This window comes from Lonchura striata, chromosome 2 (assembly GCF_050655825.1).
Source record: "Lonchura striata isolate lonStrDom1 chromosome 2, ASM5065582v1, whole genome shotgun sequence".
Classification (NCBI taxonomy): domain Eukaryota; kingdom Metazoa; phylum Chordata; class Aves; order Passeriformes; family Estrildidae; genus Lonchura; species Lonchura striata.
In genome coordinates this window covers 43,147,002-43,168,069 of record NC_140704.1, presented here as the reverse complement: position 1 = coordinate 43,168,069, position 21,068 = coordinate 43,147,002, and the positions used below count along the sequence as shown (strand labels likewise).

At 37.6% G+C, this 21,068-nt stretch overlaps 3 protein-coding genes across 18 annotated transcripts in view; 1 reads left to right on the top strand and 2 right to left on the bottom strand.

The window, feature by feature from the left end:
• Positions 1 to 350, bottom strand: part of NEK11 (NIMA related kinase 11) — a 121,358-nt gene extending 121,008 nt beyond the window's left edge. For 5 of the 6 annotated variants that reach the window (XM_085573260.1, XM_077786888.2, XM_085573259.1 and 2 more), the window contains exon 1: positions 215 to 346. The gene's annotated coding sequence lies outside the window, so the exon portion shown is untranslated. Of the gene's footprint in view, positions 1 to 214 lie in introns of all 6 variants that reach the window. The other variant, XM_021543355.4, reaches the window with a different exon arrangement.
• ASTE1 (asteroid structure-specific endonuclease 1) lies at positions 95 to 5,758 on the top strand. Of its 2 annotated transcripts, XM_021543349.4 has the most exons (4): positions 99 to 1,508; positions 2,939 to 3,149; positions 4,242 to 4,437; positions 4,715 to 5,758. In XM_021543349.4, exons 1-4 carry the CDS (start codon positions 195 to 197, stop codon positions 5,001 to 5,003), a joined length of 2,010 nt encoding a protein of 669 aa, XP_021399024.2. In that variant the 5' UTR covers positions 99 to 194; the 3' UTR covers positions 5,004 to 5,758. The 2 variants fall into 2 exon arrangements, with proteins under 2 accessions (XP_077643012.2, XP_021399024.2); XM_077786886.2 differs by lacking the exon at positions 4,242 to 4,437 and having other exon boundaries at positions 95 to 1,508.
• A 3,247-nt stretch (positions 5,759 to 9,005) lies between these two features.
• The window catches only part of ATP2C1 (ATPase secretory pathway Ca2+ transporting 1), a 61,722-nt gene continuing 49,659 nt past the window's right edge, over positions 9,006 to 21,068 (bottom strand). For all 10 annotated transcript variants that reach the window (XM_021543345.4, XM_085573257.1, XM_085573252.1 and 7 more), the window contains 10 exons: positions 20,338 to 20,508; positions 19,288 to 19,385; positions 17,690 to 17,740; positions 16,715 to 16,881; positions 15,085 to 15,153; positions 13,299 to 13,415; positions 12,394 to 12,541; positions 11,699 to 11,794; positions 10,768 to 10,909; positions 9,006 to 9,832 (listed from right to left, as the gene is read on the bottom strand). In XM_021543345.4, the coding sequence (XP_021399020.1) occupies positions 9,696 to 9,832; positions 10,768 to 10,909; positions 11,699 to 11,794; positions 12,394 to 12,541; positions 13,299 to 13,415; positions 15,085 to 15,153; positions 16,715 to 16,881; positions 17,690 to 17,740; positions 19,288 to 19,385; positions 20,338 to 20,508 (1,196 nt within the window). In that variant the 3' untranslated portion in view covers positions 9,006 to 9,695. The remainder of the gene's footprint in view (positions 9,833 to 10,767; positions 10,910 to 11,698; positions 11,795 to 12,393; positions 12,542 to 13,298; positions 13,416 to 15,084; positions 15,154 to 16,714; positions 16,882 to 17,689; positions 17,741 to 19,287; positions 19,386 to 20,337; positions 20,509 to 21,068) is intronic.

Here is a 21,068-nt window from a genome sequence, read left to right as displayed (position 1 = left end):
CGGCGCTCCCGGCCCCGCGGCGCTCCCGGCCCCGCGGCGCTCCCGGCCCGGGCCGCGCAGGACTCGGTCTCTTGGCGGCCCCGTCGCCAGGAGACGGCGCGCGCGCCCGAGCTGCGGCGGGCGGGAGGAGCGGGAGGAAGCGGATCCGGGATGGGAGGGCTGCACGTGTCACCGCCGGCACTGCTTCCGGCGCCATGGGCGTCCCGGGGCTCACCGGCTTCGTGGAGGAGCGCGGGGTGTTCTTCACCGAGCTGCGGCTGCGGGACACCAAGCTGGTCATCGACGGCAGCAGCCTCTACCACCGCCTCTGCTTCGCCCCCGACGCCGACTTCCGACGCGGCGGCGACTACGGCGCCTTCGCCGCGGCCGTGCGCGACTTCTTCGGCGTCCTGCGGGCCTGCGGCGTCGCGCCCTTCGTGGTGCTGGACGGCGGGCGCGGCGCCGAGGACAGGAAGCTGCCCACGCTGCGGAGCCGCGCCGCCGAGCAGCTGCGGGCGGCCCACCGGCTGTCCCGCGGCGCCGGCGGCTGCCTGGCGCCGCTGCTGACCCGCGAGGTCTTCATGCAGGCGCTGGGCCGGCTCGGCGTGCCCTTCGTGCAGTGCTTCGCCGAGGCCGACCGGGAGATCGCCGGGCTGGCCAACCGCTGGGGCTGCCCCGTGCTGTCCCTCGACAGCGACTTCTTCGTGTTCGACCTGGCGGGCGGCTACTGCCCGCTGTCCCACTTCCAGTGGCAGAGCGTGCGCGCCGCCGCCGCGCCGCAGGGATGCTACGTGCCCGCGCGCTGCTTCTCCGCCGAGCGCTTCTGCGGGCACTTCGGGCGCCTCAGCAAGGCGCTGCTCCCGCTCTTCGCCGTCATGCACGGCAACGACTTCGTCGAGCTGCAAGCGCTGGAGGCGTTCTTCAGCAAGGTGTGCCTGCCGCGGGGCTGCGCGGCGGGCAGGGGCGGCAAGCACCTCCGCCTCCAGGGACTGCTGAGCTGGCTGGCGCAGTTTGCGGAGCCCGCCGAGGCCGTGGACAGCGTGCTGAAATACCTCAAGAAACACCAGAGGGAAGAAATACGGGAGCTTCTGTGCGCTTCAATGGAGGATTACGCGCCGTCTGACGTCAATCTTGAAGATTTCTTTCAGAATGGGAGCTATGCGTGCGAGGCTGCCAGGAAAGCAGACGTACCACAGTGGGTATTTGATGCTTTGGCGAAAGGTAAGCTGGCCCCATTCATCATCAATGCCCTGATACTTAGAAGTACCTTCCTCCGCGTTCAGGTGGAGAACATGCAGAGACCCAGTGCTCATAGCACAGCTTTGCCCATCCGACAAGTTATCTATGGACTGCTTCTGAGAGTATCTCACAGTACTGAAGATGCTTCTCCAAGTAAGCAGACCAACGAGCTGCCCCTTGTTTGTGAGTTTGACAGATGCCAAAAGACACTTAAAAAAACATTTGTTCAAGCGGCAAGCCTACCCCCAGATTTTTGTGATGATCGTTTTCCTTTGGACAAGTTAATGGAGGTAAATGGTTGTCACAACAGATCATAGTTAACAGTGTTTCACGAGTGACACAAAAACAGTTGGGATTCACGTTTTCCATCTGCCCATTAAATATGATGTCTGAACTAGGGAACCTCAGTAAATAACTACTTAACACAGAAGTATCTGTGATATTTAAGAAGCTACATCAGGTTGTCTTCATCTCCTTTCCTTCCTGCCCCCCTCCAAGTGTACCAAGACAAATTATATGAGAACTTGTACTGTGTGTGTAAATGCAATACTCCCTGCATTTTCCATTGGAAGTCCTTATTTCATCCTGTGTATTTTGTTACACTAATATTTGCGCTTTCTGGGAAGGAATTTGGTTTCATGTAGTTTAGGAAAGTCCAATTTTAACACAACAAAACCTAATTTATATTTGATCAAGGTGTGAAATGTTTCAGAACAGTGTTCTGAAACAAAATCTGACTCGTGCCTTTTTAACTAGAAGTCATTTCAAGTGTGAATGTTGCAGCTGGCCAGCAGTCCTACCTGTCCCAAGTATGCTCCTGCTAGCATGGGTCTGACGCTTGCCAGAGCAGAACAGCACCTGAAAAACACCTGAAAACCACAGGAAAGTTGTACTAGGTTAGTTCCAGTCACCATTGTAGCACTTCTGTAACTTGCCATAATGGGAAGTAATCTCCCGTTCTTGAAGTTGCATAACTGAGGTTTTGTATACAGACATTTCTGCAGCGTCCAGAAATACAATCCATGTGTTTTAATTCTGCATTTTTAAGGCACATGTGCTCTATCTATTCTAGCGTTCACATTGACTGTTAACACATCTCTGTGTGTGGGCAGTGCTGAATGTTTTTATCACTTGCTGGTGGCTCCTTTGTAAAGGAACCACGTCTACCACTGCTACACCCACTAAATACTACGGGTAGCTATGATTACTTTACATAGGTTGTTGGCACACACCTTTTAAGCAATACACGCTTAAGAACTTGAAAAATCAAGTTTCGTGTTAAGAGAGAGTAATGACACTTTACTTCAACCGTAGTTGAATGTCTGCCTAAGAGTAGGCAAAACAATCCTAATCAAGGTTTACAAAGCACTCAGATTGCAGCTGAACAGCCTGCTGCAATTCTGCATGTGTGAAGTTATGGACAAAGCTTATAACACCACTTTCTGGGAATTAAATGGCTCAGCAAAAAGGGAACAGGTGGTAGGAATTAATTATTTACCAGTTACTGTTATCTTTCTACCTGACATTTAACTGTGTCATTTTTAAAGTCTTAAGTAGTATTTTAAAAAATATTTCCTGTTCAGAATATCTATGAAACTTAGATATTTTTTTTATCAAAAACCTAAAGCAATAACTGATTTAACCAGGAACTTATTGGCCTTTTAGAAATTGCTCACAAGAGATCAAGTGTCTTACCTCCAATTTTTAAATGTATTTTCAGGTGCCTGTTTCCTGCCGTCAGATGCTTTTGCTGGAGACTCTGGGAGTGAAAATGAGTTTCCTAGAACCTGTCCCAAGTCACTTACAACTCCCTGTTGCTGTAACATGTTACTGGATACGTTGTTCAGAACCAAAAGTTAAGCTGAACCAGTTAAAGGCTCTGCTTCTAATGATAGTTTCTGAAGAACTGCAGAGGATAACTGATGATCCAGGTATGTCTGTATTCTTTGGAGAACACAGTTTTAGGTGTTCAACTACTACAGAAATCCAGACCATAATTCATTTTTCCATAGTTACAGGGAGTTGTCCAAATTTAGAGGAGTTAGCCTTGATTTACACTATATCCTGAGGTGTCACACTATGCATTGATATGCACAAAGAAAAAGTGCTAACCATCAATTTAACATTTTATATAGGTAAAACAGTGCTTTACCACATTGTAAAACATTAATTTGCATTCCTAAGTACTTTATTTAGGATCAAAATATTAATTCAGGTATAAAAGTTACAAAAAATATGCGTAATGTACTCAGGCATCAAAAAACTACTATTGGAGCATTCCAATATTTTTTTTGCTTATGTGTTTTTCTAAAAACATTTGTACTTAAAAATGCTAAGTTGCCCAGGCACACTTTTTCTGCCTATGAATTGCAAATTTGAAAGTATTAAATAATCATAGAAATTGCTTCAGTAATATGTGCACTTGTTAGGGTTATGGACATTTCCTCCAAGAGTCCTCATTTCCTCCAGGAGTCCTTCAGTTGATGTCAAAGATGATGCATGCCAGGGATTATACAGCCTCTTTAAGTTCTGGTTTATAGAAACCAGACTGACAGAGTTTCCAAGTGGGTTGTAGTGAGATGGAAAGCTTGTTTGGATTTGATGACACAGAATCAGTTAGGTTGGAAAAGACCTCTGAGACCATGGAGTCTAACCCATGACTGAGCAAAAAACCACCCTGTTAACCAGACCATGGCACTGAGTGCCACATCCAGTCTTTCCTTAAACACCTCCAGGGATGGTGACTCTGTCACCTCCTTGGACAGCCCATGCCAGTGTCTAATCACTCTTTCTGTGAAGAAAATCCTCCTAAATATCCAACCTAAACCTCCCCTGGTGCAACTTAAGGCCATTTCTCCTTGCCCTATCAGTTGTTACCTGGGGGAAGAGACCACGCCACCTGGGCTACACCATCCTTTCAGGTAGAACCAGGGAGAAGACGTTACTCTATACATTGCAGATACCTTTTGTACTGTTCCTAGCAGAACATTGATTTCCAAGTTATTTTTTCATTTACAACCTAGATCCCACAGTTCTACCTGCTGAAGATGACAGTGTTGCATATAGCGAATTTCTAAAATGGAAGGAAAAGAAATTGCAAAATAACGACTTTGATTTAGATGCTGCACACAATTTTTGCCAGTGGCAGTGCTGTCTTCAGATGGGATTGTATCTCAACCAGCTACTTGGTACTCCTCTCTCTGAGCCAGACCTAAGTAGGTAAGGTTGTTCCAGAGATTTGCTTTCCACACAAGCCCCTGATGGAAGGAATGTGTTAACAGGTGTCATTTTCTTTGTCAAACTCCTTTGGCCAGTACTTACAGCAAAACTCCCTTCTTTACAGGAATTGTAAAGAAAAAGCACTTTTATAAAGGAAAATACACTTAGCATAGGAGTTGACTGTTGGATACTGAATGTTGTCATCAAGTAACATGTTTCTGTACCTGTTCTGTTGAGGTTTAATTCTAAATGCAGGTCCTCTCCTTCTTTTGAGCAGGCTTTACACTGGGACCCTTGTGCACAGACTGTATCAAGAGCTTAAATCAGCAGCTTCAGTGGAAAATCTATTTATGTTATCTCCAAAAATGGCTCAGATTTATCTGGTTTTGTTAAATACAGTGGAGTCAGTGGTCTCTCCAGACTTCTTTCAGAAGATGACCAAGACCAGATCAAAGTCCTGCAAGAAGAGGAAAACATCTAGCAAGAAAAAAACAGCCACCAGATGTGCAGAAACTCAGCATTTATGCAATGTTAATAGGTTTGCAGCACTGGAAGTGGATGACTGAAAGCACTATTCTTGGAATAACTTCTAATGCCTTACTGGTGAAAGAAGTAGCATTAAAATATTGGACTGTATTGGAACTTGTTCAGCTGTTTTCACACGAGTTCTTGATTCAATCTTTACCAAAAAACCTTGCTTCAGGTGATTTTTTATTTATATTTTTGTAACTTACATTTGTATAAAAGAAATGCTGTCTAAAAGTTGTGGTGTTTTTCTTTAAGGGTATCAGTCTAATTAAAAATTAGAGCAAAGTTGTTTAGCATTTCAAAGTAGGACTATTTTAGAGGAATTATGTTCCTGAACATTTATAGTTGGCTCTGTCTCATTTCCCTGAACACTTCATTTACAAAACATCTAACTTTAAAGTTTGTGTTTGAGGAACACAGTGGTCACAGTCTAAAAGTTGAGATTAAAATGGAAATTGACAGTTTTAAAATTATTATAAAATCAGTCATTACTGTTGGAGTATTTTTACTTGCAGGGAGAGGTAGCTTTGCTCAGTGACAACTGAGTAAGTTGTGCTTGCAGTATTAGAGATTCTGTCAATACTCAGGGAAAAACTTCAGATTTTATTTCTCCCCCTTCCCCCTGTGATGTGTTAGTTACATGCACACACAAAGCTGTCACATGGGAGCAAGTTTCTACAGGTTTGCTAATTCTCAGTAGTTGTCACAGTGATTGTGTACAATCCTCTGCTATTAAGCTGTTGTCACTCTATTCTTTCTACAATGGTTGGATTAAAAACCAGATCTGTTCTGACTTCCCTGTGTACACTAATTACTTGATAAACCTTGCTATCAACATAGTAGTGCTGAAAAACAATCTATAATTTTTTTTTTTAAATCCTACATCATCTGTTTCTCAGTGCTTTGCATTAGCAAACTTTCCAGCATAATTAGTCAATTTATATAAATACTTTCCATATTAAACTACTGGTTTTCCCTATGTAAAATTTAGTTACATTGCGTTTTTTCTTCTCAAGAATCCACATATCTTTTCTTGCATATAGGAAAATCATTACTTTCACCTCTCATCATCAAAGGTTTGCCCATAACTTAGAGAATTCAAAACTTGATTCCTGCATTGTGTGCTCAAGTTTTTAGTCCTGCTTATGCTCCATATTACCTCTGTTCCCATGGAAGTTACTCACCATATCTTAGGGTTTAGAGGAAAGATCTCCTGTACTGTACAGCTGAGTGCTGATACTGCCCAAATAACAGTCAATGAGAAAAGAACAGAGCTATGTTACATTAAAGAGAAAACTAGTTTTGAGATACAGCCTGTCCTAGCAAGATCTAACTTTTTCCATTACAAAAGCTGCTACTTACTGTACTACCAGCAGATGGCACGTACATCTACACACCAGAACCCATTTCTCTGTAGGTTTCTGTGTACAGCATCCTACAGCATCACATTTCCATCAGATGACTTTTACTTAAAAGTTGAAAGCAGTTGCAGTGACTGATTTTACTAAGTAAAACTGAAATTCTTAATTGTTCAAATCATCCTCTTCTCCATTATGAGCCCATATGTTTTATTTTAGCAAGCTTGTAATTCCCTAATTTTTAATCATCAGAAATAGTCACATGCATAATAAGTCTTAAATATAAAAACACAGGTATTTGAGTCCACTTCCTTAGTGCTGGTGAGAAGAGAGCTCTTCATTTACTCTAAATCCCACATCAGAAAACTGCTGGAGGTCGTAAAAATTCTTGAGACTTTATAAGAAGTCATATTTTCAATTAGATAATTCAGAAAACTAAAATCAAGTCAAATATTCCTCTTCGGGATAAAAACATTGCTATGACCACATGGCATTTTGAGAATACCCTTGGGAAAGCTGATTCAGCTAATTACTGTAGTGGAAATATGTTCTCAATGCAGAACTCGGCTGTTCTTTATTGCTAATGAAATGATACACACTCATTGCAAAACCCAGTCCTGTAGGCTGAAAAAAGTAATTACTGATTCTAGGATTACCATGAAGAATTTAAAGTACTACAGTTTTCCTTTTTGACTCATTATAGGACTTCCATCTTCTTTGTAGGAAATTTAAAAAATAAAGGGCCTTTACTTATTAAAACCAAAATTCTTTATTCCATGCTTCAGTAGAAGCAGGTAAATTCCTCGGTTGTTGCTTATTTCTATCCCATAAGAAATGCCTCTTTTTATGGAAAGTTCCCACTATTGAGTCAACTACTCTGGAGAAAAAAAAAAAATCTCTCAAACCTGCTGTAAAGTGGTAGTGAATCACAAGAGGAGCCAAAATAATGGCAATGGAATTCAGTCCAGGCATGTTTTATATATAATGACATTGAACAAGATTTATTATTTGTTAGTATTTTGCCTTCCATTGGAAAACACAGCACCAAAACTTCTAGCAAATTTAAGTGAACTACATTCAACTAAGCCTACCCTGCAATAAGGCAAAATTGTCCTTAATAGACTGAAATTTTATTTAGAATGACATCCTTAGTCAGAAAGTGTGACTTGTAATGGGAAAGGGGCACTCGGTAATATTTGTTTAAAGACTCAGTAATGACATTCCAAGCTAAGACAACAATCCAGCGTTCATCTGTACTTACCTAGATTTCTGGGACTCCAAGACAAAAAGCAGAGCACAAAACAGTCAAATCCCATAGAAGAATATCAACCACAGGTTAAGACTTATTATGTGAAAGCTATAGCTGTGTCCCTTCACAAAATCAAAGTTTCTTCAAGATTCTTTGTCAGCATGCACTATCAGCTTTTACTATCTGTCTTTATTAATGAATAATAAGGATTTTATTAATGAAGTGTTCTGAAATTCTGTTGAAATACTGAACATACTACAATATTGAACAGCTACAGCCCCACTTGCCAAAGACAGTAATTGTTCAACAACTGTCAAATTTGTCCAACTTCTGGAAGGCCGAACTGCTGCAAGTAAGAAGCTTTTACTTGAAGACACGAGAGCATTTCTCTAAGAGGTCAAGTTTTTCAGGCCTTTCCAGCTCAGTGATAACAAGCCCAGGAAGAGATGAGGGCCAAGTGCTACAGGATCTTTGTCTTTACACAATCACATCTCCAGCACATTGGTAGTCCAGGGATTATGGGCATATTGAGGGTCAGGAGGAGCCATGGATGAACTGCTTCTATAAAGCAGACTGAATGTGCATTCATGCCCTGTCTGCAGCCCCTTTTCCTGGCAAAGGGGAAATCTAGGAATCCTACAGGCAAAAGGAAGAATTACAATTCCAGTAACATTAACAGGGAAATTCATACTGTGCTTTCAAACATGGCATGTGGGGCAACTCGCAATGGCAAGTGCAGAAATATCCCAGTGTCTGTTCATGACAATTCCTCCTCACTGTGACAGCATGGGCCAGAGCCAATGCCACTGTCACATTTTCAGGCTACACTGAGGAGAGATGCACATGCACAAGTTTATAAGAGAAAGAGATACCACTTTGTCTTTGACTTCCCCTAGCGATCTTCAGACATCCTCTTTTCAAGATGCTTTAGGTGATAGTTCCTTGCATTTCCTGAAAGGATGATGAGTGATGACAACAGAGCAAGACTATTTTGAGAAAAAGCACTATTTCCAATTAGTGAATATTAGAGTATTCAGACACTGTAATATATTAAAAATAATTTTACAATGTCAAAATAAATCTATGATAATGTTTTTCTAGCTCTAAAAGTAATTCTGTGGGTTAAAATTCAAAGTTACCCTACCAGGAAAATGTTTTTTTTTTTTATTAATAGGAAGAAGGAAGGAAAATTAAGCTTCTTTGAAAGAGGGATGGGTTTTTTTTGCCCAGTGAGAATTTTCTAATTCGGTACACACAAATAATTCCCATAATTACTGTCTTATAAATTACTCAAGTGATCTCACAGTCATAAGCTAAAGTCAATATGGAATAAGGCATGAAACAAAGCCTTTACCTGCAATCACATCAGAACAAGCTCATTCACTTCATGTAAATGCCAGCTTCTTTTAAAACAAAGAGACAACACACTTATAAGAAAAGCAAACATTTACTTAAAATTGCAGTATAGGCTTTTCAATCACAGAAAAAGAAAAGAAAAACAGTGATCCGATAGCGGTCACATCCTGTGCAAAAAAAAACCAAACTTGGGATACAAAAAAAACTGTAGCACAAGGTACTTGAGCCGCTTACACATTGCAGGATAAAGTAAATAAATACAGTAGCTAGAATATGGCACTCTTGTGACAGACTCTAAACCCAGTGGAATGCCTCTGAAATATTTTTATCCTTGTATTAGTAGCAAAGTCCCATCACCATAAAAGTAGAATAGTACAATGTTTTAAATAAAAACAAACTAAAATATTTATATCTAAGAGAAGGATTTTACACAGTTATATCTTTTAAGTGCAGAAAATGGGACTTGGGCTTAGATCTTCCTTTAAATTAACCCCTGCCCTCTCCCCCCCACAATACCATTCAATCTTAAAAGTAAATTCATGTTTGAGGAAAAATGTTACCAAAGTTGCATAATTTCATTTGTTACTTCCACAGCTGGAAGTTAAATTCTAAACAGTCTTGAAACATGAAGTTCATCATTAGCCAGTGAAACACAGGACTTGTCAAAAGCCCTCAGGATTTCTTTTATCCTCCAGATAGTGTTTTGCTTTCTCCAACATCTTTAGACAGCAATCACTAAGTTTTCAAACACAAGAATGCAATATGCATCATACATCAAGAAAAGACGAAGTTGATGAAGAAGAACTTCCACGTTTCTGGATCTTTTCCTTGCTTCTTTCAAACTTCTTTATTAGCTCAGTCACTATGCACACAGAAGAAGTGAGTCCCAGAAGAAACAGTAAATCTGGAAGAGATAATTAGCCTTCTTTAAAATTGCTATTTAAGGCTGAGGGGAGACTTAAAAGAGAACGAGACAAGACTTTCAAATTTTCTCCAAATCATTGGCAAAGTTCAGGACAAATTAAGCAAGATTCAAACTTTTGCAGGCGCAGAAGATTAACATGCATGGTTTATGCTCAAATCGTAACTACGCACAATATATTAAAAGCTTTTAAAGGATTTCATAAACATTTTCAGCAATATAATTAACTAAATTCTGAAAAATAGTATTAATAACATCAGAAATTGTGCTACAGTAAATACAATATAATTAAATTCTGAAAAATAATATTAATAACATCAGAAATTGTGCTACAATAAATACATGTATTTCGTTACAATCACTTAACTCCAGAAAACTACAGAAGTAATAAATCTAAGTCTTAATGAGGCCAACAGAATTATGTATCTATAGCTTTTTAAACTCCTCCTGTTTATTTACCCTATGACAATCCAATCAATATTAAAGGATCAGGATTTCTAAATAAGATGTTTATATTTAAAGAAAAAAGTTATGAACTAATTAAATTAACAATGCTCAGAAACCTACAAAGTCAATAATTTTGCCTGCAACAAAAATTATATTAAAAACTCCCAAATAAATAAACACCTTTATAAAAATTTAAGAACACACTGGTCAATTATGTACCATATGCATTTAAATAATGGTTCCCAAAGAAAACATCTAGAATGATTCAAAAAGTCAAAAACAAATCAATAAAACAAACAAAATCCCCCAAAAACCCTACCCACAAAACAAAAAGCATCATCAGGCTTATTTCATTCCTTATTACAATCCTGTTGTATGCAAACACCAGAAAATGCTCTTACAGAACCACTACCCACCACATTTATAAATTAATCCTTAATGCACAGTTTTGAAAAGGGAACTGTTCTTACCCAAGACACTCAGGCTCTCTGTTTGGAAAACCTTCTGAAGTGGAGGAAAGTAAATGACCAATAACTGCCCCATTATAGATCCAAGGACAGCATAGCAGAACATTTTGTTACTGCAAAGTCCAATCTCAAACACAGATTTTGTCTGTAAAAATAATAATATGTTACAAGGTACATGTAATCTTAATTATCTAGACAAGAAAATATGATTTCTTTTCATCCAAATTTTTAGAAAAATATAAAATATTACTCTTGACTTCTTAGACAATCCAGAACAAGTTCTTGAATAGGCTAATTGCATTTTCTCCCTGGTAAATAGATTACAAGTATTGTCTTCATAGTCAACAACCTGTATATTGATCCCACTATCCCACAAGTACAGTTCATCAGAAAAACGTTACCCCTACACTATGCCATAACAGATAAGACTGCAAATTACAGTAAATGTAGTAATCTATACTATCACAAAATTTCAGACTTGTTCCCTTAAAATGAAAAATTATACACAGATAAAAAATAAGTAACAGTTTCAGAAATTTCCCTTGGACTATGGGTTTAGGATTACAAAACAGAAAAGCTAAGGCTTTCAAGAAATTTCACATTCTGGTAAGGCTGCTGAACTGATAGAATTTCCAGGAAGAGAAAAAACAATCACAGCAATACAAAGGACCATCACACTTCACCTCTTAATCACAACTTTCTTGCCTTTGTTAGGACACCACCAGTTTAAACAAATTAAATAATCAACTTATTTGTAATTTAAGAAATCCTACCTAATAAACACATGAAACTCTGAGCTTAATACCAGATGTGAAGTAAATCTGCAGGAAAATCTGCAGGAAAACACTTGAAACAAACACAGCAAGATCTTCCCTCAAAGAAAACTCTGATTATCGTGTTAATACTGTGTCAATGGACAATATGAATCACATACCTGAGATCTAGAACTCAAAGCATTGAACATATCAAAAAATACAAAACAGGTGAAAGTCATGGTTGTATCTCGTGGTGTTATTACATTGTCTCTTAACTGCCAACAAAATAAAATGAAATGGCTTTAGTATGCTTTAAACCCTCCATAATAAAGTAAATTAAACAAAATTATTACAATAATTCTAAAATAAGTTTTACTAGTTAGGAAATAAAAGCAAAAGTAACTTGCTTACCCCAAGCTAATTTATTAAATCATATGGCAAATATTACACACTTGTAGTTTATAAAAATTTGTAATTCCAAGCTATGATTAAATGAAGACTCCTGACCAGTATTTATAAAAGCACATGGAACAGCAGGAATTCTATGATGCACTACCAAATGTTCCCACAATTTTCTCTACAGGGAAAACAAAAATCTGGTTAGAAGATTTACATAATTACTTTCTATGAGCAAAGCTTCCAAAATAGATTTGGAACCTGAAAAAGTCTACGTTAAAATAGAGACTGGAGAATAAAACTGTATTTCGCTTTTCAACAACTGTTTTGAAAATCTTCCTCTCTATTCTAGTATTAAATAAGCATGGCCAAAACTCACGACTAAGTTCATATTAACTCTGAATTTCAACTGCTGGTATAAAAAGGCTTTCTTTTAAATTAGGTTGTTACTGCTCTAAGTTTTGCACTTTTGTCATACCTCTCTCCAGAAGACGAACAGTGTTCCACAGACGATAATTATTGATGAAACCAGTATTTTAACAATCAGGTTTTTGGTCAGAATGCTGTCCTTCAGATTTCTTGGAGGTTTTTGAATAATATCTTTATCCACAGGCTCCACCCCAAGGCTTACAATTAAAAGAACATTTTGCATTTTTATCATCATAAAATTAATTCACTGCTTCTAACTTAAGAAATAGATTTTCCGAGTTGAAAAAAAAGAGGACTTAATGCTACTTCCTCACTAACTCTCACTCCACCATCTACTTGCAGTAGAGAGTCAGAGGAAAAACCCAGAGGGAAGCCAGAATCCTGCATGCAAGTTTCATGGGCATATCCATGAATCTTTAGGTATCCTTGCTGCCCCCATATAAGTAGACATGAAAGCAAACTTAATAGAATAAACACAAAAACATACTGCAAACATTGAAGTTCACAGAGAAATTTCACACAGAATCACTGGATTGGAAGAGACCTTCAAAATCATCAAGTTCAACCCATGCCCTGACAACTCAACTAAACCATGGCAGCGAGTGCCACATCTGATCTTTTCTTAAACACATCCAGGGATGGTGACTCCACCACCTCCCTGGGCAGACAATTCCAGTACTTTATCATTCTTTCCATAAAAAAAAGGTTTTCCTAATATCCAACCCTTGGTGCAGCTTAAGGCTGTGTCCTCTCATGCTGTCAGTTGCTGTCTGGAGAAAGATACCAACCCTCACCTGACTACATCCACCTTTCAGGGAGTTGTAGAGGAAAGTTTGCTATTTCTAAAACATCTCACTGAAGTTTAACACTTCACAGTTTCCTTTGTGAGCAACCATTTCCCTTGCTGAAATAAAAGGACTACAGAACCTAACAGAATTAAGAGTAATTACTTACCTTTGAGCTGGAGGTCCATCCATAATAATATTGATCCATAAGATCTGCATGGCATTGAGAGGATTAGGAAAGTTCATTAATGTAGCCAGTGAGATTAAAGTCAGTGCTGCTATACTCCTGTTGAAAGAATCCATTTTTACAACTGTCAGCATTGAACATTTCTGAAGATCCACTGATAACTGCTTTGTAATCAACACTTCAATTATTTAAGAGTAGATACATATTTTGACAGTGTGAATCATGACTGATGTTAAGTAGAACTTTAAAGGCAGAGCATGAAATCCTTTCAAATACTCATTCTGACACAACCAGTATTTAAAACAGCATTGTTCTGGCAATAAAAAGATAGCAAATTTACATTTTAAAACCTCCCAAACTTTTAGGTAACATTTCAGAATTATCACTCACCATCACCTAATTGAATTTTTTATGGGGAACTGAGTCCTATACTTTTTCTTGTGCCAGAAGTGGAATTTTGAAATATGGTATTGAAAAATAAACTGCTTTTCCATTCCTGATGTAAACAAACTCACTCTGTGCACCTGTCCCTGGTTTGCCTCATCAGTCAAGGCAAGGTACTACTCAAGCTCCCTTAAAATACCTACAACCACTCCTTATTACTAGCAAGATGAGAAGGCCAGGCCCAAGGCTGAAAAACAGATTAGCTGGCTGCAAGCTTGGCATTAGAAACCTCTGTAAACAAGTATGCACTAACTGCTCTCAGTGCAAGATTAAGAGGTTTCATAACCAAGAAGAAGAAAGTAAGGCTTACAATAATTCCAAATTTAGCTCTGTACTGAACCCTATTATGCTCTCCCTGCAAAGAGGGACAGGATAAAAACAAAGGGATTCATCAAAAATAGGTAAGCACACTTCCTTAGAACATCTGTGATTAGTTATTTTTCAGCAGCAGATTCCTAGTCCAGTCTTGGTAAGACTAGACAGGACACTTGGTAAGACTGAAAGTATGTATCACCTCTTAAAACTATTTATGCAGGTAAATAAATTGATCTTTTCTGGGTTTTGTTGTGAATTTTGTGTTGTTATGGAGGTTTTTTTGGGTAGTACTTGTTGTTTCTGGGTTGGGTTTTTTTGTGGGGCTTTTTTGGGTTTGTTTTATTTGAAGTTTTAGATTTGGTTGTTTTTGTTTTTTTTTTAACTTCTGACCACTCTGCAATGTCATGAAAGCTTCAAAAAAGTATATGAATGACATGCCGAAGAGAAAAAACATGTCCCTGAGTCCAGATCCAATAAGATAAGCTCACAAAAAATTTGAAACTAAGGCTTAATAAACTCTTGTCCTCTTGTCTTGCATACACATTATGTAGCTAGCACATGAATCCTTATGTGCAAGAAAACAAAATCAGCTTTATATAGTTAGCTCATTTCACAAGCCAGTACATGTATTTCAGAAAAACTAACCCCCTGATTCCCTGGTTTCCTCCCTTTGAATACATGTACTGGTTAAGGAGGGACTGACTACCAGCTTCTCCTTTAAACAGGGACCCAAAGGCAGCTCTGCTGTTTCTCATTATCCCTTCAGTAACTGACTTTACACATCTCAACAGGAAGATCTGTGACAAACTTACATGTCACTATTTATTGCACTATCTTCTGTGCCTTTAAAAACAAAACAAGCCACCAAACACAAAATAGTGAAAATTTAAAAGCACCATGTATCAGCATTGTACTTGAAATTTACATTATTAACATGAATTTATGCCTTTGCTTCATGCTTTGGTTCATTCACAAGAAATATCTGATACTGTCAGCTTTTTAAACTTACGTGCTCAGTTGAAATCTAACAAAATTTTTTATATTATTATAAATTCCTTTACCCTCTTCAATTGCAGACCTGTAATTAAAAACAAAGATTACATTACAAGACAAGTAAATCTACTGCCAAGAAAAGCTTAAAAAACCTAAAAAAAGTATTAATTTAAGCAGCAATAAAACCAGCAAGAAACAAATTGAGCTGAGGTTCTTTTAACTTTGGCAGTCATTGTTTTTCAACTTGACTATAAGAACTCAAATTATTCTTTGATTGTGAATAATCACAAGTTATTTTTTACGCATGCTTAACTTTGAAAATATAATTATTAGAGTAAGATTTCCTCTATGTTCAAAATTCACCACCATCTTTGATCTAAATCAAGTCAGATAATTAAAGAAAAACAAAACCCAAAAACCCAACAACTCCCCACACATACACACACTTTTAAAAAACCCCAGAAATACAGCATGGCTTTAGAGGGCCATGTATTCTTCCTGTACCAGAATGAAATATGTACCAACTATTTTCACAACCCCTAGCATGTCACAACTTGACTATCACACTATCACAATTACTGCAGTGAGAAAGGATTTTCTGGTACCCAAATCAAGCCTGCTTTTCTCTTTTCTGCAAATAAAACTGATTTTTTTTTTCTTACACTCCCCCAATACTTAAACAGCATTCCTTCAGTAGCTTAAAAATAATTAAAAGGGTGGGGAAAATACGTAAAATTATGGAAGTTCATACTTTTTTTTTCCTTAGCATTCACCACACTTCTCTCTCTCCTATTGAGAACTCTCCTGATGAAGTGAGCAAAATTGGATAACCCAGTCCAGCAAAAACCTCACCAAGTCCATGTAAGGTACTTACTACAGATGTCCTTCCTATGTACTCTTCTGCCTATGTTAAAATTATTCCCTCCTCTGTTATGTTTTTGCATAACAGCACATTTCTGTTGGCTGAATTAATGTGACAACCTTAGATCATCTTCTGACATACTGCTACATAGGCAGATTTTCTTATACTGTACTTCTTCATTTCACTTCTTTCCAAGGGTTAAATGTCATACTTTGGGAAGTGAAGTGTTCTGGGATTGATGCATAATTTCAAAATGAAGGCTATTTCGCCAGACAGCAGTTCAGCTCTGTCAACAATCACTACCTTCAAAAGTCAGATGAATTACAGTCAAAAGAGGAAAAGTTTAGCTAAGCTCTTTTTGAAATACACCAACCAAAAATGAACAAGTACAAACAGCTGGTTACCAGACACTAATAACCTATTTTCACCTGTGATATCTAAATAATCAATATTTTTCCTTTTCTGAAATTATCACATTTAAGAGTTGAAAACAAATGGAGATCTACATAATCTTGAGTAGAATGCTGTTATTTTTTCCTTAGTTTTATGCTTCTGAAGTACAAAATTGAATGAAATTTATTAACCACTAACAGACTCACAATTTCACCTCAGTTATGTTTCCAAACATGTTAATACTCCTGACTGAGCAGAAAACTCATTTACAAGTTCAGGAAAACTTCTATTTGTTTAACCCAGGCAACATCTTATTAAAGCTATATAAAAGTATATAAAACTATATATAAACTATATTAAAGTACAAGATATGTACATAAAGGCCACCTACATTATTGTCTGAAAATCATCATCCACGAGGATCATATCTGCTGCCTCTTTACAAACATCTGTTCCAGTTTGTCCCATGGCTACACCAATATCTGCAGCCTTCAAAGCAACAGCATCATTCACTCCATCTCCTGTCATAGCTACCACAGCACCATTATTTTGCAGGGACTAAAGAGAGGGAAAAGAACTTAAATCAGGGATTGAAATAACCCATCCTATAAAATTATTCTAGATACAAGGTTTGTGTCACTGCTCCCCCTCCCCCATTTCTTGTAGTTGAACTGGAATGTCCTATAGAAAAAAACAGCTCCTTCTGTTCTACAAGATTCTGGGTTAAACTTCTATTCGTATATTCAGACAGCCTAAATTTTAAAGCTCAGGTAGATAGAATTTGCCTTTAAGGGGAAAGAAAAAAAACTCTAGAGAAAGAAGATACTGTATTTCGGTATTGGTATTACCATTATCACCTTCTTATAAGTCTTGCATGCATCCCTATGGTCTCAGTGTTTTGACTTCTTCTTATTGTTACTTTTCTGATTTTTCCAACTGTTACACTGAGTCCCTCCTTCTTTGCTACCTTCTTTTGTTAACTTCTGAATAGAGGCATTGCCACAGACATGGCTTGAAATTCATTCCCTTTTATCTCATCTGACAAGTATCAGAAATACGGTTCTTTCAAGCTCCTAGTCAATTCAACTGCAACGTGACACAAAATCTGAATCAGTGCCCAGCTCCCTGCTTAGAAGAAAGCCAAATGTTAGCCACCTATTCCTTGTGGGCACTATGCATTTTTCTAGGTAATATTTTCAAGTACACTTCACTGCCAAATCAGATGCATATCTGATGTCATCTTGACACACTGTAGCACTATAGTTTAGTGTATAGTAAAGTTAGTGTAGCATTATAGTTTAAAGTAAAGGCAGCATAGGCAATACCCACAGCAACAGACCAGCATTTGAGTCTTTGTAAAACGTACCTTTATAATTTTCAATTTATGTCGGGGACTGGCTCTGTAGAATACTGCAACCTATCAAAAGAGCAATGAAGTAGTGGTGAAAATTTCAGATATGTAAAGAATTGCATTGGATTCTCTTAAGGTAGAGGGTAAAATATACAATCAAAGGCCAACAGTATTCTTGTTAGCTCTTAAACTGAGGCACCAGTGAGCTTTGTTTTTAATTGAATGAAATCATTAATTTTAGAGAAGATTCAAAGTGTGTGCTTGTAAACAAAGTTAGTGCTACTTATTTCAAGACAGAACGTACAATTTAAAAGCCTTCTAAAATAATTAAGTAACTGAGATATAATGGCTTGCTGCTGGCCTTCCTGACTAAATTCATGCAGGCAATTGTGCTGCTGACTCTACAGTCAACATCCTTTTTCACTTGTCAGCACAAGTGACAAGCTACTCAGGATATTTCAGTCTTACTACTTTATAGCATATTATTAACAATTGAACTTTTAAAGAGAATTTAAAAATCTAACTTGGAAGGACCAATTTTCAGATTTTTCTTGGTCTCTGGACTTCTCTGTAAATTGAAATTTGAGCATATGGAATTTAGTTTTCCATAATCTCCATGTAGTTAGCATTTTTCCTTTCCAAGACGCCTGACAAAGAGCTAGATTTCCCACCAATCAGTTTAGACTCTATACAGCCATCAATCTTATTGGTTGATTTTAATTCCTAGTAAGATTTTAAGCAAATGCCCAGAAAAGCAATTGAGTCAAAGGTCAACCACGTGTAAGTAAATTTGTACCTATTTCAGTTATTTAATGTAGACAGCCCTTAAGAACACATAAACCAAAAATTACTATTTGCCACACAATTCTTGCTTTTACCCAGTTTCTGTGAGTCACTAAGAAAAGACAGAAAGATGACATGCACATTTCTTGATTGCAAGTATTGGCTTTTGGCTTGCTTACACCAGACTCAAACATGCTGCAGTCTAATTTTTCAGTCCTTTGCAAACAGGGCAGCATTTTGATGTAAGAATTTTGCAACATAGCTAAACCTGAACCTCTATTGCATTTGATTATGTCTTGACATTCATAAACTGGACACTGGTTAATCCATTTAGTTATTTAATAACTAAAAAGTATTAAGCAGTAACTTAATAAATAGACCCTTTCAAAGTTCCCAACTAGTGACCTCAGATCAAATCATTAAAAACACAGACATGCCTTACAAATTACAAAATAATGAACTGTCTGAACATGCAGACTCTAAGATTATATAAATGAACTGAGTTGCTCAGAAATAAAATGGCCTACTAATACAAAAAGGTTATGTTCACTAAGAGGTGGCAAAATGAAAGTTAAAGATAAAAAAACCCTGAATCATTAAAAGAGACAGAAGCAATTTATTCTTTATCTTTGTATATCTAAAAAGGTAACAGTGTAAGTTGAAAGAAATAGATTTTCATATTGGTCATATGTCAGACCAAAAGATACTTATTAGAACAATATTATTTGTCACTCTGAAATTACATTTTAGCTTGCCACAGGACAACAAGCATTTCTCAGTAAGTAAATTTATCCTTTGCCACATTCAGTAAGTAGTACATCAAAACAAACCTTTGGTGTTATTTGAGAAAGCTGCTGAATATCCAAATCATCTATCTCTTCTCCAGAGATTGCCTGTGAATTTTTGGAATACAATCCTAGTCGACTAGCTGTAAAAAAAAATCATAAAAAACCTTATTATAACAATTTGCCATTTTAAGACATTAAATACCCTTCTTTTTTTTTTCTAATCCTAATATTTTCTGCAGCATTTCAGATTTTAAATACCCAGAGCAGAACATCCTCCTACATTATTGATTCAGTATGTTGGAGTAAATTAGATGAACTCTTGAGTAACAACAACATGCTACAAAGTCTGTCCTAAACCAGATATTTGCTTAGTCTTTTTAGGTCTAAAGGTCTGTAGTTGATTCTGTCAGGTGTCATATAAACAAAAAGAGGAGTTTAGTCCTCTCAAAGAATTTACAGTTCAGAAATAACCCAACAGAAAATCAAAAATAACATGAGGGAGACAAGGGAAAGAAAAAAATCTCTGATAAACTATTCTGAGTTTAGGGGTATACTCTTCTTGTGCACACTCAACTGTTCATCATCTGTTTGTAAAGAATTCTTATTCTGGCTAAAGTGCTTGTTCTTTAATGCATTGTATTGTAAAAAGAAGTTAAGTAGTTTGTTTATATATTTATTAGTAATATTTAAGTTTCAAACTTAGTTATATGGACAAAACTGTACTAGACAGCACTGAAGTGCCATACATTCCATACATTCCTTGTCACTGGCTCTTTTAGTCCATCCCTGCTGTCAGAGACAGGCACCTAAAGCTGAGGGTAGGCAGGGTGGTGGTGGAGATGTAACAGTAAGAACCAGAAACAAGCATATGTAATAAGTAAACAACATGAAAAATACAGTTTCAAGCAGCCAAAGTCACTGGAAAAGGTGCTATTCAAGCTGAAACCAAAGTATCACTTCAGGCTTAGAGTCATGGGTTTTTTGGGTCTTTTTCCCTGCTAATTCCACTGTGCCATACATTAATCCAAAATACAGAACTCAATTAGCTAAGGAGAAAACAAGAAAATTTGAAAGGAAGTGAACTATTCATACCAATGGCAACTGCGGTTTCCTGTGAATCTCCAGTAACCATTTTTATTGCAACTCCTGAGGTGATGAGTGTAGTAACAGCTTCTTTTACACCAGTCCGCGGGGGATCAATTATTCCCACAAGCCCCAAAAAAGTCAGCTGTCCTAACTCAGGACCAGAAGCTAAGGCCAGAACTTTAAGAAAAAGAAAAAAAAAATGTTAAGATTTGAAATTAATGTTTACGTCAGCATTTAAAACAACTGCTTCTAACTAACAGGTCAGCATAAAGCAAAGGGCTGGAATTGATTTTTTTTTTTTTTTTAAACTTTGGTAGTAGCAATGCTGAGCATTCACAATAGCCTACTTAGGTACACTCTTGTCTTCTAAAGAACTCCTTACCAAACAGCCAAGCTTGAAAGACAACTTTCCTATTTATTCTCATCTGAAAGTGTTTACATTTTGACATTGGGAAAAGAGAACCACATCAAGCTTTCTGATTTCTCTGTGTGTTTCTTTTATGCATGAGGATGAAAGGGAGGATCAGTTAACATATTTATTTTCTGCTTTAGTTTTTTTTTTACCTTTTGAGAGGCAGATTTCATTAAGTACATGCTGAGTATTTTCTGGAATGTCTTTCCAAGTAGGATTCTTAATTCAAACATATTTAAATGTCACTAGAGGTGTAAGGAAAAAGCAAGTTTGCTCTTTTCAAAACATTATCCTTGATGTTTTTGACAGACAGAACAAATGACTT

Bases quoted from the DNA above. Each gene is read 5' to 3' on its own strand.
- ASTE1 (XM_021543349.4), top strand. From the start codon at position 195: ATGGGCGTCCCGGGGCTCACCGGCTTCGTGGAGGAGCGCGGGGTGTTC. The intron at 1,509-2,938 runs GTAAATGGTTGT...ATGTATTTTCAG, and splicing joins CTTTGGACAAGTTAATGGAG to GTGCCTGTTTCCTGCCGTCA. The intron at 3,150-4,241 runs GTATGTCTGTAT...TTTACAACCTAG, and splicing joins GAGGATAACTGATGATCCAG to ATCCCACAGTTCTACCTGCT.